At 42.1% G+C, this 19,038-nt stretch overlaps 1 protein-coding gene across 3 annotated transcripts in view; it reads right to left on the bottom strand.

The window, feature by feature from the left end:
* Window positions 1-32: 32 nt before the first annotated feature.
* mdga1 (MAM domain containing glycosylphosphatidylinositol anchor 1) overlaps window positions 33-19,038 on the bottom strand; it is a 148,641-nt gene continuing 129,635 nt past the window's right edge. For 2 of the 3 annotated variants that reach the window (XM_086107280.1, XM_086107279.1), the window contains 3 exons: window positions 17,038-17,168; window positions 4,363-4,480; window positions 33-2,351 (listed from right to left, as the gene is read on the bottom strand). In XM_086107280.1, the coding sequence (XP_085963406.1) occupies window positions 2,266-2,351; window positions 4,363-4,480; window positions 17,038-17,168 (335 nt within the window). In that variant the 3' untranslated portion in view covers window positions 33-2,265. The remainder of the gene's footprint in view (window positions 2,352-4,362; window positions 4,481-17,037; window positions 17,169-19,038) is intronic. The other variant, XM_086107281.1, reaches the window with a different exon arrangement.

Genomic DNA, 19,038 nt, shown 5'->3' with positions numbered 1-19,038 from the left:
AAAACAGGGCACATGTTTTGAGAACACGGGTCTGCTTGCTTTGCTTGTATTTAATTCATCCATCTCTACCGCTTTGTCCAGTGTGAGCGACAGACACGGGAACAAAAAGTGACATTGACGCACTATGATGTACACGGTAGCAAATAGCATGTGATCAAGGCAAAATGAGATTAAAAAAAAAAACACTAAAAATATGAGGTGACAGAGACGAAATACAGAGAATGCTGAAAAACACACCATAATAATAATAAAAAAAGAATTAGCATTGATGTACGGTACATTAATGAATGATTAAACAGGGGTACAGTTGTACTCCTGGATGTACAGTACACCTGGATGAATAAACACATAATTTTACATTAAAAGTCAGTCCTGATGCCTTGTGGACAAGAAGATAAAACACTACCATAAATGTAATCAAAAACTATGGGTTACGGAGCTCTAGATATGAGTATTGCTCGATTTTAACAATCATATCCATACCATGCAATGGAAAACATGTAACCCCAAAATGTGCTATATGAAGAAAAATCAACTTATTTCTCTTGCCAGTGAAAATGAACAGTTATGCGGCGATACATGCTTTTCATTGCACAGCAAAGGATATTTGTGTGACTGTTCACGGGACACAGACATTCAAGCGTTAAAACAATGTCGGCAGATTTATTCCGGAATTCACCTTTCACCAAGGCCCGCCCCCTTAACTACCGTCGCGGAATCAAACTGTCGGAGTCAACAAGCTTCCACCGGCTTAAGTACGATCCGGAATGCCTTCGAAGGCCACGTCCATTCTTTCAATGTGACACGAGGAAAACATGCAAAATAGAATTGAATCACAGCATCGCTTAAGGACCGAGCCGGAGGACGATGATATGGAGGAGCAACACATTTCGGCTAAAGCTAGCAAACTCTCTGTTTACTTGTCACTAATCCTTCAAATGGTTAGCTTAGCTTGCAAGAGCCACAAATTATTCCAGTTATGTTTGCGATTTGATTGGAGTGCTGAGCAAGATTAAACGGATGACGCAAATTTGGAAAAAGTGAACAAGTGATTTTTTTGATGGACTGAATTGATTATGCGAATGGTCATATCGCTTTATCCAGAAACCTGAATATCTCTTGTGCAGGTTCTCAATTCACGTATATCCATTTTTTATTTTATTTAATGGCACTTATCTTCATTCAGGTTTTGAGTTCTATACTGCACTCTGATTGGCTTTGCTGCATTTCAGGGGCGTGGCTTAGCGAAAAGGTGAATTGAACACATAATTCGCTCTTCACAGCAGTTACATACACATCTCCAGCTTCTCCTTACGGGACATTCAATGACTTGTTGCACTTTTCGGCTTTCAATACCACACATAGACACAGTATGCTCGGTATGGGTAACACCTAACACCTGTGTCACAACACTCACGTCACCGATCGACCATAGAGGCCGACACAAATCCAAAAATATTTTAAAAAACAGGGAATTGATCAGACAAATTGTGACGTCACATAAATTCAATAAAACTCAAAGGAACAACAGCGATCGTATAAATGTTGTGCTTCTTTAATTTCAGTACATAGAGTCCTTCACCAACACCCCCGCTTATATTTAAACTTTGCTTATATTTAATATATAGTGATTAATGTACACGTATAATCCACACCGATCTTACTTTCTTTGTGGCTAGCAGAGAGGCTACCAGAAGCGTCCTCGTTCCCCCTCCTTTCTGTGCCCTCTTTCTGTTTTGCCAGTTTATTCATTCATTCCTCACTTAGCTTAAGCTTCCTGTCGCTCGGCGTCTCGGCTGGTGGCGAAGGTCAGCAGAAGGAAAAACTCACCCACGTTATCTGTGTCGTTCGCCAGCTCCCCGGAATCCCTCGTGCTTTTCCCTCAGGTCATCTTTGGTAGAGTGTCCGACACTTTGGTGTGTCTCGGGGAAGGGAGAAAGGGGTTTGGGGGGGTGGTCATACATGTCGACGTAGGCTAATGATGAAGGCGAGGGGACATTTGACATGGCTATTAGGAAATCTAATGGACTAATAGAGAACATGTTTGTCTTAAATATATGATAAGAATATGTTTGTTATAGTATGTCATCGGAGCAAAGTGTTTAAATAAAGTAAAGGCTGTGTTTGCATGGATCATCGATGCGGGGAGGACACGGGCGAGTGGGGGAAGAATTCTGGGTGTCGGGTCGAGAGAAGAAGTAAGAGCGCGAGTCGGGGCAGTGTCTGTCAGCACAGACGTAAGGTGGCGCTGTGGTCAACCACTCATCATCTGCAGAGCAAGGCGATGATGCAGCTGAGGATAATGGTCACCCATCTGGCCAATGGGCGCGCCTGTGAGCCGCCGATCAGAACTAAGAAAAAGAGAGAAAAGCCAATGAATGAGGTTGCATGTATATTTAAAGGGGAAGTCAACCCTAGCCTTTTCTGAACAAAAATATGCTCTATGCACCCCCACGAGTCTAAACGTGGAATTCTGATTTCTATTGTCTTTGCAGAATATGAATTAAGCAGCAAAAATGCAGCCATTTTCATCCATTTTGCAACGGAAAATGACATCACAGTTGCTCAGGGCTCACGTCATGGCCAATCACGGCTAAGTTTTCAAACGTCACATGACCAATCTCAGAAAACAAGTGAGCCATGATTGGAAATTGATGAAGAACAAACAAACAAAAAACGACCTGCGCACCTGCAAAACCGCGGGTGCTATAACCACCCAAAAAATTGTCAGTGACAAAACCTTTTTGTGGCATTGATTGTTACACTGCAAATGAATGGCCATCATTGCATAATTTCACCAGATTCTCACCACTTTATTTGTACAGATGTGATTTATTTATTGATTAATTTTATTCTATTTTATTTTATTTATTTATTTATTTTGCATGAGTGTACATTATGTTCTATTTATTTTAACAATGGGTAGGCTTGCTTATTTACAAAAAGACTGAAACCAATTGCCGTACATGATTAAAACGAGCTGATCAACCCGTTTATTTAATTTAATTTTTTTATTATTATACAGTAGTTCAGTGTTTTGATTCATTCAATGGATGGTGTGTTATATTTGTTTTTAAGATGAATCAAACGTTATTCTGACTTTGAATCCACGTCAAGCACAATTTGAGCGGAATGCTTTGCTATTCCTGGTGTTTAGCTCACCAACTGCACGTTGGCAGACAGAAGCGTTTGTGTCTTACAGCGGGCGCTCAGCCGCCCGCCTGCTTGATAATTACCCATCTGCCTGCACGGAGTGTTCCTACTCGCGCACAACCTGCAGGACAACCTCAGAGAACTCTGAAGCACTCAAGAGTTTCCCCCCTTCCTGTTTACACCTTCATCCATTATTCAAAGTATCCGCCAGTGTCTTTATGCACACATATGTGCCGCATCGCACACGAGCAGGCAAGCGCACGTGCGCGCACATGGCAAGCTGTGGATTTGAAGAGGTAAAAAAAAAATGAAAAAAAGCAGGGTGTTAATAATTCACTTTCTCGATGTTGTCGTGGGTCCGGCTGGCTGTGATGGTGTTTTCTCACTTTCACAATGACCTTGCAGCCATATTACTAATTATATATTACTTCCGTTGGTCAACTTCTGATTTGTTTGTTGTCAAAAAAACGTTATTTTTTTACCATGGGAATTGTCTGTCGTTTTAAGTGAACATTTAACATTTTAAGTGAACTGAGATCCTGACCCTATATGGGGATGCTGGAGTCTTACTTCGCAATGGCTTCTTTGCTTCAAATGCCTTTTTGCCTATTGCATGTGCCCACACGCACGATTTAAACTGCACTCTCGTTCCGTCTACACCAAAACCTCTTTCTTCCCTTTGACTTTTACCAGGATGAACACTTCTCTGCTCATGTCTGATGAGAGCTCTTAAGGATGCAGCTCCGCAGAGGTGTACTGCAAATCAAGTCGATTGATGGAAAACAGGTAGAAAGTGTCAGCGTGGGTGGAGAAAGTTAGAGGGTGAAAGTAGATGTATATTTGTCGTGGAAAGAAAATGTGAACTAAATAAGGAATAAAATTACACAGGAGGGAATTTGACCATCTTAAGGTCGGTCTAATATTTTGGTTACCTAAATTAGTAACACGAGATATCAGAAGATATTCGATTTTCTCATCTTAATTTAAATTTGAAAATGTATTTCATTTAGTAACTGATGATTGTGCTATCATTTTAATTCTTGTCTTCTCTGTTTCATGTGCATCACTTTGTTAGGACGACACACCACGGTACATATGCTCTATGTGAAGTTGAGATGAGTTATGTGGTTTTCATCAAGCTGTGACAAACGGATCTTGCGTGTTTTTTCCATGCAATTAATGTTCCCTTCACACCCCAATCTATCTTACCTGTCTTACCTGCGCTGGCAACAGTGTTCTGCTGTTTGCATTTGCCCATGGTGATAGACACGTCATCGATGGCAATGTCGCCCTCGAAGCCCTTCCCTCGGATTCCTTCAAAAACAATCTGGACAAGACGAAATGAGACAAAGGTTTGTGAGTAAATCTTGAAATGGCACTTATTTAAAAAAAGGAAAGATGTAGTGTAGAACTCATTGTTTAAGTAAGTTGAATTTGATCAAATCGTCATGACGTGTGGGATCCCTCAAAGTTCAGTCCTTGGACCCTTTTTGGTCAGCCTATGCGACATTTGGTATCAAATTCTTCAGAATGCCAATTTTGGCTATTAGGGCGATGCAGATGACATGCATGGCAATTTTAGGAAGTTACTTTTCTTTGCTTTTGAATGTCTAACACTTTTGTTTATGGATACTTTTGGATGTCGGACTTTTAATAATGTGTCGCACATTTGAGTTGTGTATGAAATGCGTTATATAAATAAACCTGTCTTGACTTGACTTAATTTAGCAAAAAATTATGCGATTCCATAATGGGTGATATGACCCAGAGCGTATAGCTTCCATGTAAAAAGAAAAAAAGAAATTCATGCATTTCATGGAGAAACTACCCACTGACTTTGATTTGACAAGCTAAGGCAGACAAATTCTTGGTATAAGAGCAAGATTTGGGATAACTATCAATCCCGATCGGTGCGAAGTTGGTTGCTCCGATCACAAGTCTGCCCATTAATCCTCCCTTGTGGAGGAGCCATCATCTATTGTGCAAGCACAACAACAAATAAATAAACACAAAGAAGAGACTCATTTACAAACTTTCAGGCGACTTTCCCATTTCAGGCAGCAGCCATCTGGTTTTGACTGACAGTCTAATTACTATGGTGTGCCGAGGCTCCAAAAGCCCATTGCACCCAGCTAATCAAAAGCGGAGCATATTCTGCCTGGAATATACAGAGGGGGTGCGCAAACAAACAAGGAAACGACTTTGCTGGAGCAAAGTAACAATAATGGCACAACCGCAGCAGATACTGCCTAAACCTAACTTGGATCAAAGATGACAAGTCATCTTGTGCGAGGAATAATTGTGGTGCATATCATGGGAGAGATTTGTGGCTGTGTTGGTTTTACCATCTTGTGGCAAATGAATCATGATCAAGGCTCGAAAATCCCAAATTAGTCAACAAAATGATGAATGGGACTTGCTCAGAGATATTTTGCCAATGATAATATCACAATACTGTATAATGATTATCAACAGTATGTAAAGTGAAGACGTCGAAAATTGTAAATACAAATATCAAAGAAATAAAATAATTAAATATAAAAATACTCAAAAAATATTTCCACAATAATAAAATTAATGAATATAAACAAAGTAGCAATGCTTCTCTTAAAAAAAAAAAAAAAAAAATGCGGTGCTCATATCCGTAACATTTACAGTGTATCTGAGCGTGAAAAAGTCCACCTGACAACGTGCAACTGCACGCACTTCTAAAACGACAGGTTCTACCTATATTAAGTCTCTCAACATGCACATTTTGAAATAATGGTCAATGCGAAGTGTTTGCATTACCTATAAACGACCTTCATCGGCTGGGTCAATGCATGTCATGATTACGACATGGCTGCATGCATCAGTGCACTTGCAAGTGTTTGCAAGTCAAAATTAAGCTTGGTGCATAATTCGAGACAATGCAAACATAATTGGGAGATGGAAAGCCAGAGATTAATAAGTGACCTTGACAAACAAGCACAGATTCCTTGAGCATAAATAAGATGCATAACCAATTGCACAGAAGCAAATGGGCCAGCATCTTGTAACATAATTCATATTGCCTTTCCTAAGGGTTCTTAGTCACTTTGTTCGCAAAGTCACTTTTGTAATTCAGCCTTGGCCTGCTCCAAAAATAATTTTGCGTGATTTTGTAAGCCTCTTCGTTTTCATCGGTGGTCATCCAGTGTAATTGCAATGTGCAGTAATCAAGCTGGCTATGTCTACAGCCCGAAAATGCAACTTCCCTTTGGATCGTACGCTGGTCTGGCCAATTTTTGTTGCCTCGAGTGTGTGAAAATATGAGGCGGGGAAACGTCTGAATTGACAGCTAGCGTGTGGACCAGAGCTTCTGGGTGGTGTATTAGAGCGCCTTCATTGTCACTGAAACATGTCATTACTGTAGTCATAGGCATCAAACAGATGCGAGACAGTCAAAGGGGCATTGGGAGCAGTAGAAGTAGCGTTTGATTGACAGTCACTTATAAAACACTCCACACAATTAGGTTGATAAAACACTCCATGAAGTGTTGGTCAGACATCTTCAAAAGTAGAATAGTTTCAACAGTAGTTTCTATTTATTTTATATTCTCTTTACATTTGTGTGACAGTTAAACTCGCTATATCAGTCAGAACGGTTTTACGATAGCAGCAGTTTATATATTTCCGATCACCTGACAATCCAGAATGGATTGTGTTCCATGTTGGAGATTCCACTCTTTTCCCCCCTCTCATTTTGGGGACAATAAAAGGGGTGTTCACACGGCACACATTTGCTCCGGCGCTGCACCGATGTATTTTGTTGCGATATATTTTGCACCGCAGCAAATTGTGTGGAGCGTTCACACGTACAAAGCCGCTGAGCGTGTCTGCACCGGCACAGCGTCGGTGCAGCCCCACTTGCGTTCACACGGCAATTTCTGCAGCGGGGCAAAACGACAGAAAACAAATGAGCTGTCGTGTTGGTTCTTTTTAAAACGTATACACAACTCAAGCGACTACTGGACAGGCACGTCCTTCTCCTTCTCGGTCTCCGTGCCTTCTGCTCGAGAGTGACCGCCCCCGAAAACGTAAATCAACGATGACTTCAATGACACTCAGAAAAGCAAACACGTAATGCGCCAAACAGAAAATCAAGAGAGGAAATCACAAAATAAATTATATGGGGAGCGGGGGGTTGTGAACACACAACAAATGAACAAACTACACAAACAACTCCAAGACAGTCCAGTCTTCTACAAAAGGAAAGATGTTACCAGCCAAGTCTTGTGTCGTTATTAAACAAACACATGGCGGAAGTCCGACAGCGCGAAAGCAACGCATTCTCGCTGTACGTAAACTCTTCACAAGCATTTGCTCTGGAGCAAATTTAACCCAGTTGCGTTCACACGTGCAAATTTACACCGGTGCTGCTTCGCTAACGAGCATTTGCTCTGGAGCAAATTTTTAAACCACCTCCCTGAGGTGGATCAAATTTGGTCCGGTGTAAGCTGTTTTTCGGGGCTACGCCGGAGCTAATTTGCACGTGTGAACGCTCTACTGGGGCAGCCCCGGCGTAGCACCGGACCAAATCTTGCCGTGTGAACACCCCTAATGGGAAGAGGAAAAAAAGAGGTTTCTTTGCAAAGTATAGGCAGGTAAAGATGACTGGCAATGAAGGCCTTGCTTTAATGATCTGTATTGAGTCTCTCTTATCTTCCAAAGGGAATTACTAAAGAGTGCTTTGGAACACTTCATCAGCTATGTCAGGTTTTACAGCTTGTACCGTAAATAGATGTAAAAATGAGGTTATGGGTCACAGAAGGTTGCTACGATGCTTCATGTGCCTGACATACAAGTTGACATTCACCAGTAATTACACAGCCTACTTTGTGACACGCGTGTAAAATGTGCTCACTTTTAAGTCCTTGTTGGAGAAGCGTGTCACTGAGGAAGCCGACTGCGCGTGTGAGTGCGTGGCTCTGGGATCAAAGTGGCTCCAGTCAAGCTTCGAGGCGGCGCAACCAAAGTGCGGCTTTGTCAAGCTTTGTAACCTTTAACGCTGCCATTGATGTGCAGTCGGCGTACGAGAGGGGACGCGGCCGCAAGGGACGAGGCTGCAGGAGATTGTGACTTAGGAGAAATAAAGAAATAAATAACAACTATACCCAGGTTGCAAACTCCGCACGAAAACACAAGATGGCCCCTGGGTAGTCCACATTGGAGCAAGTCGGGACACCCTCTTATGAGCTTCTCTATTGATTTTGTATGTATGTCGAAGTTCTTGAAAAGAGCAGGCATCGAGGCCTGTAGCTCGAAACTAAGTCAATTTCAGACAGGACGCTGATTGGCTTGCTTGCAGGCGCGAGGCAGATGGCGCTTTGCTGGAACAATAACAAGCCATCGCCACCGCAGATCTGCTGACTGACAATGCGAGGCAATTTTGAAATGTGCACGGCAAGCTAAAAACAACAACAAAACGTTGTTTTGGTTACGCGCCTCCCCTGGAGGTGCAATAATGACAAAATTAAGAACAAAAAACAAAGCTCATAAAAGGGCGATTTTCATTTTAGGAATTTACATGGTGTTTATCTCCACAGCAGAAAACAATTTGAGTATTTCTACAGCAGTCGGGTTTGGCCGGGCTCTTGTTTCGGAGGGACAGGGAGGAGTGGCATGCTCTCAAAGACATTCACATTTGTTGGCAGTGGCAACAAAGCAAGGGGAGCTGCTGAGACGAGTGGCAGCACCTCAAAGCCCTCTGGCGTGTGCAGTCAGTGCGCGGCACACAGGACAGAAGAAAGTTTGCCTTCTCTGCGGGGACAATCTCGACATGAAACAAACATCCATGTGAGGGAGCATGTGCTGACACAGATAACATTTGCTTCAAACTCAGAACTCTTGTGAGGATTCGGCGATAAATACGATAATTGTTCTGACATTTGAGAAGGGGATGAATGAAGAAAGTTTCTTGTATCCCAAAGGAATGCAATGGATTCAAAACAGTCAATATCACCATAAGGTGCCTTTGAGCCTTGACATTTCACCAAAAACGTGACGATTTTCAATTGAACTTAATAATCAATGTACGTAGATGTTAGATGACGTTTCGAGGTGCCACTTTTTTTATATATATACTGTATATATATAAATGACCTGCAAGCAGACAATGCGCATGCTAAGAGCAAAATTTGTGACCTTGCTAACAATGACAGAGTGGACATTTTTAGCGAATGTACGCATTTAATGAGGACATGGCAAAGTTCACTTAGCAGCATGGTTCAGCTCACAAGGCTGACTGCGTACTGCCTAACAAATTTATTGAGGCCTTTCAGGAAGATTTTTCCTCTCAAATGATATTTTGCTTTGACAGAGTGGACATGTTAAGATTGGCAGCGTCCAACTACACACAAAATGACAGAACATTGGTGTCAATATTTGATATGCAACTATTCACTGTAATGCAGCGGCAAAAGAGTAATTGTATCCACAAAGTACTTGGCATATAATAATGACGATAACGGTTCACTTGATTATTTGATGAAAGGGTGCACGTAGACAGCTACTCATTTTTGTGCAAACAGACAGTTTGTATATATATATATATATATATATATATATATATATATATACACACACACTAATGCTAAGTTGTTGTAACTAGTAATAATTAGCAAATGGCCAAGCAGAATGGCCCAAAAAATAAAAATAAAGCACATAGCGTGTCACAGAAAAACTGGAGTATATGGGGCAAAAATGAATGGTACCGCTGCCTACGGTGTGAAAAACAGATTTTGAAAATATGTCATTTTTGGGGGGTTTTTGTTGGGGTTTTTTTTTTTTTTTTTTAATGCAGACCAGTGTAAAGTATGACATCAGTACTACACCACACAAAAAGCAAGGCTATATAGTACAGAATCTCTGGCAAAAAAAAAGAAATTTTCACAGGTGAGGATCATGTGATCAATCCAACAACAGGTGAACACGGGTCACGCACACTGCCTGAACTCAATGCAACTGACATTTAACATTTACCTAACTTCGCAAAAAGATCAAGTGAGCCCACACACGCACACACACACACACACACACACACACACACACACACACACACACACACAATCACACACACACACACACACACACATACACACACACCATTACACATGGAGTCTGAAACTTAAAAGGGCATCTTCTAAGTTTATATGTTAATGTCAGTGTACTTGTCACGGTGAGCAAGCAGAGCCCGTGAAAACCCCGTTGTCTCCACGGTCATGTCCTCAGGCTTAGCTCAACGACATTAAGCAATGTGGGGGACTTGTTATTTTTCAACTTCCCATTCTAATTCAGCGGATGTTGTATCGGTCTGTCGTGGTAAAGAAGGAGCTGAGCGAAAGGGCGAAGCTCTCAATTTACCGGTCGATCTACGTTCCAACCCTCATCTATGGTCACGAGCTATGGGTCGTGACCGAAAGAACGAGATCCCGGATACAAGCGGCCGAAATGAGTTTTCTCCGCAGGGTGTCCGAGCGTTCCCTTAGAGATAACATGAGAAGCTCGGTCAACCGGGAGAGGCTCAGAGTCGAGCCGCTTCTCCTCCACATCGAGAGGAGCCAGATGAGGTGGCTTGGGCATCTGTTTCGGATGCCTCCTGAACGCCTCCCTGGTGAGGTGTTCCGGGCATGTCCCACCGGAGGAGACTCCGAGGAAGATCCAGGACACGCTGGAGAGACTATGTCACCCAGCTGGCCTGGGAACGCCTCGGGATCCCCCGGGGAGAACTAGAAGAAGTAGCTAGGGAGAGGGAAGTCTGGGCTTCCCTGCTAAAGCTTTTGCCCCCGCGACCCGGCCCCGGATAAGCGGTAGAAGATGGATGGATGGATGGATGGAATTCTAATTCATGCAAAGTGGCTGGACTGGGATTTGCTAAAAAAATAAAAATAAAAACGAACACAATAAGTGCATGTTTTGAAAGTAGAAAACAAATCCAACATTCAATTAATTATTTTTGGGGGATGGGCGGGGGTAGTAATAAAGGCGTGTGGACTGAATTTCAGCAAACAGCAGAGAATAATTTTTGCAGGGCCCATTAAACAGCATGAAAGGCCCCAGTGTGGTCCATTAATACAATTTCTTCAGGAAACATTTCAATACAGTATAAAGCAACCACAAAAGCTCGTGAAAAATGCATGGAGTCCATCCAACCATCCGTCCATATATTTTCTAATCCGCTGATCCTCGCAAGGGTCGCAGGCGTAATAGAGCCTCGGTCAGTGTTCTACGGGCAATAAGCGGGGTGCACCCTAAACCGGTTGCCAGCCAATCGCAGGGCACACACAGATGAGCAACCATTGACACACACAATCGCTCCGAGGGACAATTTAGCATGTTCAATTAATCTACAGCAATGTGAGGCGGACGTGCTAACCAGTCGACCATCGTGCCGCCACTGTTTATCTCTATTGAAGATAAATAATAAACGTAGATAATGAATGGATTGATAGACCGTAGCCATCCATTTCAAAATCCAAACCAGAATAAAACGGCAACCGGTTCATTCGGGTAATTGCCATTGTCAACATCACACAGATGAATCATTATTATTGATTGGAACAGAACAAGCGCTCAACAACCGACAAGAGTGGCAAGGAGCGACAGAATTGGATGAGTGTGTGAGACGGTCATACCGGAGGCGGTGTTAAGAAAGAAAAATGCAGAGCAGAGAGAGAAGAGAGAAGTCTGATGGAGAAATGAAATGGTCGGAGAGAGAAATGGGATTCACCCCGCGGCTCCTGATACATAACCAAGTTTTAAGAAGGGAGGGGACAGTGTGAGAGCAAGGGCTAAAGCAAAAAAAACGTCTTTTAGTGGTGCACCAGAGTCCAAATGTCAAGTGTTATGTGTTGGCTGCGCGTGTGTAGTTTGGGTGGCATTAATAATGCACTGCATCATATTTGAATATCTTTTAGGAAATACCAACAGAGGTTCATTAGTATTGCAGCTGACATTTAGGAAGAAACTAAGCACATTATATACTCGCTATACCTACTCCCGTCTGTGGTGTTTTTTCCTCACATCTTGAAATGACCATCAAACATGACTGAAATGCATTTCACCAGTCAGTTTGGCTCAAACATGGAACGTCACAGACTCATGAATGGAATTTACTCTTCCTGCAACAAGTGGATGAGTCACCCGCATGAATTAATGAATGTTCTATTGCCGCTCATTAAGGACCGCGTTGAGTTTGGTTTGCCTCTCAACCTGCTGTTGGTCCACCTTAATAATAACAAGACAGGCTTTGCACATGAGCGTAATGCTGTCGTTATAAATCGCATATCAGTTGGTCCGCTCAACGAGACGATCCAATTGGGCGTGTCTGCCTCAAGGTTCCACGAGGAGCAAAATGATCATGAATATAACACAGCGATCCTTTGATATCGTACAAATGGAGGCGGCGTGGCCTCCATTTGTTGGTCCTGATGCATCAGAAGGTGGATGTGAAGTCAGTGTGAAGTGATTTGAGGGCCTTAATAGGTGAAAAAGTGCGATACAACGAAAGACCATTTACCAGACGTAATCGGCATTGTGACAGCATCAATGTAAAAACATTTAAACAAAACCTGGACAGTATTCATCTCGGGGGATATTCTCCAGATCGCGCTTAAAACCCTGGTAGAACCCATGGGGTCAAATTTGGCCCCTATAGATTCTGATACTCAAATGCTACCCTTAAATCCCAAAGGGTCAAATTTGGGATTTTCGGTGAACATATAGCAGTCATTTAATGTATAATTCATCATTTTCCAAAGAAGAAAAGGGTTCATAGGTCATGCAGGGTTAAATCAGCTCGTTCATGCGTAACCTGGAAATATGTGTGCAACCACCAAACAGCTGTGATTCGGTGAAGTCTAAAATATATGCACACCTTTAACCCTTTCATGCACCCTGTAACCTGATAACATGATACGCTGTCCACTGTCGTGACCGCTGTCCCTGAAAGGGTTAATGTGATGCGTGGGAAGTCAGTTCTGTGGTCTTCCAGCACTGCTACGGTGTCATTGCTTTTCTATCCAAATTTGTTTTGTTTTTGGAAATGAAACAAGATGTTTTTGCTCAATAGCACAGTATGAATGTTATTCGAGGGAGAGGCCAATATGACGATTGGTAAACACATTTATTTGAATCTTATCTAGATTCACTGTATTATTCCAGATCAACATATACGGCGCTCCACGCCTGCCATGAATGCTGGAAGTCACGTATGCGCTCTCCTCGGTTGCCAAGGAGACCGCACTTCTTTCGCACGTGCCTCCCTCATCCATCTTGTTTTACGAGTCTCGATATGATGAATATTTAAGATGCAGTAATCACTTTATTGATGCTGCAAATATGTGCCACATGATATTTTTTTTTTGTCTGTTATCGCAGTCCGCTGTATGTTTTAGCAAGAGCGGACAATTTTCTTTTTTAAAGTAAAACATTTTTTTTTGGAAGTAATTTACTCAAATTTGCATACCGTGTCTGCCTGTGGTGGTAGATTACCATTCCAATCCCTGTTTTACATTTTTACTTTGATTAATGGCACCAAGCAGACTTGTCGACATACATTGTAACACAATCCGCACACTGCGCATCATGTTGAACGCACTCTCATCTTGACTTGGAAGAAGCATACCGTGGGGGAAGATGGAGCAATTTGATATTAATGCGCATGCATTGCCTCATGGATATTAATCACCAACACGTTGGCCATGCTTGCATGGTTACACAGTAATGATATTATATGCACTCCAAAATGCTATCAATGTGTATTGCTGCCTATAAAGACTCTCGGGGGGGGGGGGGGGGGGGGGGGTTGGATTTCGTCTGCAAGGTGTTCTCCATGTGAGCCATGTACGTTAGAAATTAACCTGATCTTATGTGTGTGTGTGTGTGTGTGTGTGTGTGTATGTGAGTTTACCAAAGGTGTTCATTACATTGCTCAATCAATACACCGCTGAGACTGTGCCCACCATCTCAGAGGACGCGTACCTTTGCCTCTGAACTCTTTCAGACGTCTCACAATGTTCCCCATTCGAGTGAAGGAAGCACATTGCTGCAGAAACCAAGTTAATGAAGGGCTTACACAGACCCCCACCCCCACCACCACCCCCCGGTAAGGTCTTCGGTCTACATTCATCATGAATTCGATCCCCCACCGCCCACCCCCCTCTGCACGCACACACTGAGAGAATGAGGAATCATTACAGCACAACTTGTGGGCATCCCCTGCACATAAATAAACATGCTAATTGACCTGTCATAGCTAATTGCTGCAGGGGATAGGAGACTGTTGTGTGTGTGTGTGCGTGCGCGCGCGCGCATCTGTATATGTGGATGCAAATGGAATTGGATCTAACGAGGTAGTTATGCAGGTGGAAGTGATTTCTTTTTTAAAGACAGGTGTTTGATTCAACAATGTGTGTTTTTGAGCATTGTTTTCCTGTAATGGTGAGGACTAACGACGCAGATTTAACTGTCCTTTTTGAGGACAGAAAATGACAGTCACAGAAAGAAAGTACATTCAGATGAGAAAAGTGTCTGAAGTTGATTTTTTTTGGGGTAGAAAAGTGTGTTCATTATGCAGCCATTATTCATCAGCTTTGCAATGGGGTGCAAAAGAGAGCAGGCTAAGAGTCAGCACTGCCTTCCACCGCAAGGCCACACAGAGCGAAATACACAAATTTGAAATCGAGTGATCAAAACAAACGCTCAAGAGAGGGGTGGAACAAAATCAATTTTTTTCCCCTCACCACTTTTCACACCATGCGATTGTCAACTTTGGCAGCCTGACACAAACAACCAAATAACTTCTCGCACCATGTTGAGTCATCTTTACTCTCGTTGTTGCATGCCCATCCAGAGGAACTAACTGGCAGCACCGACATGCTGCAGGCCAAGAAATAGCTGTTATGTTTACCTTTCCTGAAATTGTTGATTCAATTATTTTGTGTAAAACAAACCAGAAAGTTGCAAATCGATCCAAGTCGCGGGTCAACCCATTTTTAACACACATTTTTTGGGGAAGGTTTTTGTTGTTTTGTTTTCTTTTTTTGACCGAGCACTTTCAAAAATGTGCGTTTTCTAAGTTCTGTTCTGTCATATTGTATCAAATGTACGCTGTCAAAAACACAACCTGTATTTTTGGGGGGCTAAAACGGTCATTTACGTAAAAGTAAGAGTTGTTGTTTATGGCGACATTAACAAAACATGAAAAATTTTGTTGACACGCCAAACTTTTTTATCGGAATTTATCGAAGCATTGCCATTTTGAGTGAGCCCAAATATATATTTTTTATACAGGCAGCCAAGTTGCTGTGCATCATGACTTTCCCGGTTTGCAGTGAGGATTACCGGTAATTCTTCCGAGAGGCTGTGTCATTGGGTGCGCACATCCTATTTTGATCTGTAAAATAAGCGTAAAACCTTGGTGAGCGCCCTGAGATCAGCACATTCTCGATGAGGCAAATAATCCACTGGCAGCTGGGTGCACAAGCTTGTTGCTGACATTCAGCAGAAAAAGCAGCCCAATGTTCAGTCAAAAGGTCCTCATTCATCAATATGTACCTCCTTCCAAAAATATCAAAATGCTCCAAATCTCCAAAATGATGTATTGCACGGAAAAAAAAAACATTTCACTCCCAGTATCAAAACCTAAGGTCGATTCAGACGTGATACTTTTTCATTGCTCTTGTTAGTTTTGATTCATCTCCAGATTGCTTAAACAGATTATATGGATCCCGCCGCGTAAAGGGAAATCATTCCCAAATTTTGGCAAAGGCGCTAACATGACAGATGCTTTGAGCTTTATTTTTATGACACTGGAATAAATGGATTCAATAACCTTGTCAGCAATTAGCGACTTTCCGAGATTTATTCGCAATTTACAAGGAAGACTGAAAACGGTTGAAATGCATCTCCACGTGCACATAAGCTTCTGTGAGCTCATCGTGAGAGTTCTGCAACTTTTCTTTCACTACTTGTGGTGAATTTCATCAGAATTGTTTTTTTTTTTTAATCAAATTCCAAACGAACTCTCAGGCTCAATTCCTTTTAGTCCAAGCAGTCCTCAGAGTGCCCAACACACACACACACACAAACACACACCTCTTTTCTTGCAAGGCTACATAGGAGACTTTCCTCTTGGGATGTGAGAAGAACCCTTCAGTAGATGAAGCCTCCCAAAGATAAGAGAGTTGACGGAACCCCCCCCCCCCCCCCCCCCAAGCAATCCCATGTAATACCCTGGAAATAAAAGCCTCATCAATCTTCATTTTTGTTTTCTACTTCTTGGACCAACACACTCGCAGTAGTACAGTTGCAACATGCCGGGGCCTGAACTTGTTTGTCAGTTCAGAGAAAATCAATAAAATTGTTCCGAGGTCACTACCACAGATCAGTGGGTCACAAATTTAGGTTGAGTCATGGCTTTGCATTCAACGATATGTAAAGTTGGAAAGCTGTAGGGGCGAGTAAAAAGGTCAGTGCTTTCACTAAGAAACACGCACTTGGGTTACATCCACACGCCACGGGGCGGGACAGTTGAGGCACGGATCACTTCAAATAATGAATGGATGGATTGACGGATGATTGCAACAGTATCAAAATTTTATTTGCAACCAGACCAAGATCTGACTAATGATAACAGAAAAAAAATTCTACATGTAAAGACTTTTTTTCTTATTGATTCCATTCAGCAAGGTACAAATGATCCATGGCCCTGTCATGCATCATTTTTGTTGTTTTCTCTTGTCATGACTTACAAGACATTGACTTTTGCATCTGCTTGTCATAAGTGTGCTGATGTCTTTTTTTTTTTTTTCTCGAACAATGAAACAATAGCTTTGGGAAACTGATCTCATTTTGCGCTCTTACCTGAAATGGTCCGCTGGGACTGATGTCAAAGTACGCTTTCTTCCAGTCGGGCCCTTGATGACCCGATTTGGTCCACAACATGGAATCCATTGAGGCGATGCTCCTTATTTTCAAAAGAACATTGAGAGTGCCTGTGAAAAGGCATGGCGTATTTAGGAAAGATGAAGGACATATAGCACATTAGATAATAGCATTCAATTCAAGAGCCGTATTCAATTACGATGGTAAAATATTTTACTTTTTTTTAATTTATAATGTATTCATGGATCTTAATAGACAGTGATTTTTTTGCATGTTGCATATTCTTCCTGTGTCTTTTTTTAACAGGTACTCTGGCTTTCTGGTACTCAACATTCCAAAAACATCAATGTTAGGTTAATTTCATTTGATTTCGTTTTAAACATTTTTGCTTCACATAACTTTTGACATTACCCTAATAATGTTTAATATCATTCAACAAGTGGAACACCTTCCCCCTGGGCGACACTTCAGTATACGTGGCGACTGGCTGGCGATCCGTACGAATTTTTAACATCACAAAAGTGATTCACTTTTATCACAAAGCCAAGTAACGACTGTGATAACATAACACCACCTCCCTGAGGTCCTCTAAACAAGCTCAGAGCACAACTCCTCCTACTTTCTTAGGCCTCAAAGTTGTTAAAGAACCATTCATCTTGCTATGAATTCCCAGACAGCTCTCAAGTGCAATATTAACCAACATCCAGTCTCTTAACACATGCGTCGGCAGTGGTGCGAAGGTATTTTATGCATTTCCATTTATTGAGAGTCATTTTTTTTCCTTCCCCAAAAAATTAATCGCTCCATATGCCCACAAAATGTTCCACCTAATCTCCAGGGTGAGATTTGCATGCTTTGGAGGTAATGTGACTCAAGCCTTGAAATAATCAAGCCAGTAAGTAATTAACATTTTATTCTGTCGCAAGGGATGTGTGCCAAGGGTAAGAGTAGTGTAAATGACACCAAAGTCATTAAGATTTTAAAATCCTGTTGGTTCAACTCCATTCACTCTTGAAAAATAGCTGAGCTAACACAGCCTGAGATGTGACCTAGCTTGGCCGCTATAGACCTCCACTGTAAAGACAATGTTGACTTTTTGTCACCAATGGCATACTGGTTCACTCGCCTGACTTCTGGTTCCGTTGAGTGAGTGTGAATGGTGGTCTGTCTCTATTTGTGTGCCTTGTGATGGACTGGCAAGCTATCCGTGGCCTTGCTTTTTTTCCCCCCACTGAAGTTAGCTTGTGCAGCCTCCAGCTTCCCACAACAAAAAAACACAATTTAATACATCATGTTTATAACGATGACGTCCTCTGGCCGCCAGATACTTTGTACTGAAGACGAACCAAGGCTTACAACATCATGATGAAGAACACGAAGAGCCAATTGTGTTCACTTGAAATGAATGATCCAAGTGTCAACACCCTTGGATTAGGAACGTAAGGACAACTCCATGACCCTAAAGCAAAGGAAGTCATTATGGCACACGGACAAGGCACGCTTACTTGACATTTTGTATTGGAATATAATGTTGGAAGAAGACGAATGTTAATTCTCACTAAGAGAATCTTGTGTGTGTTTGTCTTCTCGCAAAGACAAACACACACGGTGCAACTTTTCGATTTGGTCAAGAGATACGCTGATAGAGTGTCTCCTTGGCCTGACCCTCATCCGTCTTGAGACTTCTAGAATAAACGGGCAACTCAACGAACAAACTTGTCTCCCGCGGTGAGACGCGGCAAACACTGGGATTTATGGTCGCAGTTAAATGGGGCAACATTCATGTTTTCGGTGATCTCTGCTGCTCTACGTAGTCGTCAAAGGCCATGGGGACAGTAATTGTTTGCATGAACGCATTAGTGTTTAAATTGTAATGTGCCGATAATAGTGTTCGATATGCTTTTAAAAATGCATTTATGCAAATAAATGCATTGCCCTATCTGCAGTTGAGTAAATAAATGGCACAGGTCACCTTTGGGG

This window comes from Hippocampus guttulatus, chromosome 3 (assembly GCF_054856545.1).
Source record: "Hippocampus guttulatus isolate MCC_2025c chromosome 3, RoL_Hgut_1.0, whole genome shotgun sequence".
Taxonomy (NCBI): Eukaryota; Metazoa; Chordata; class Actinopteri; order Syngnathiformes; family Syngnathidae; genus Hippocampus; species Hippocampus guttulatus.
Note: the sequence above shows the minus strand (reverse complement) of the source record. Positions and strands in the feature narration are given on the sequence as shown.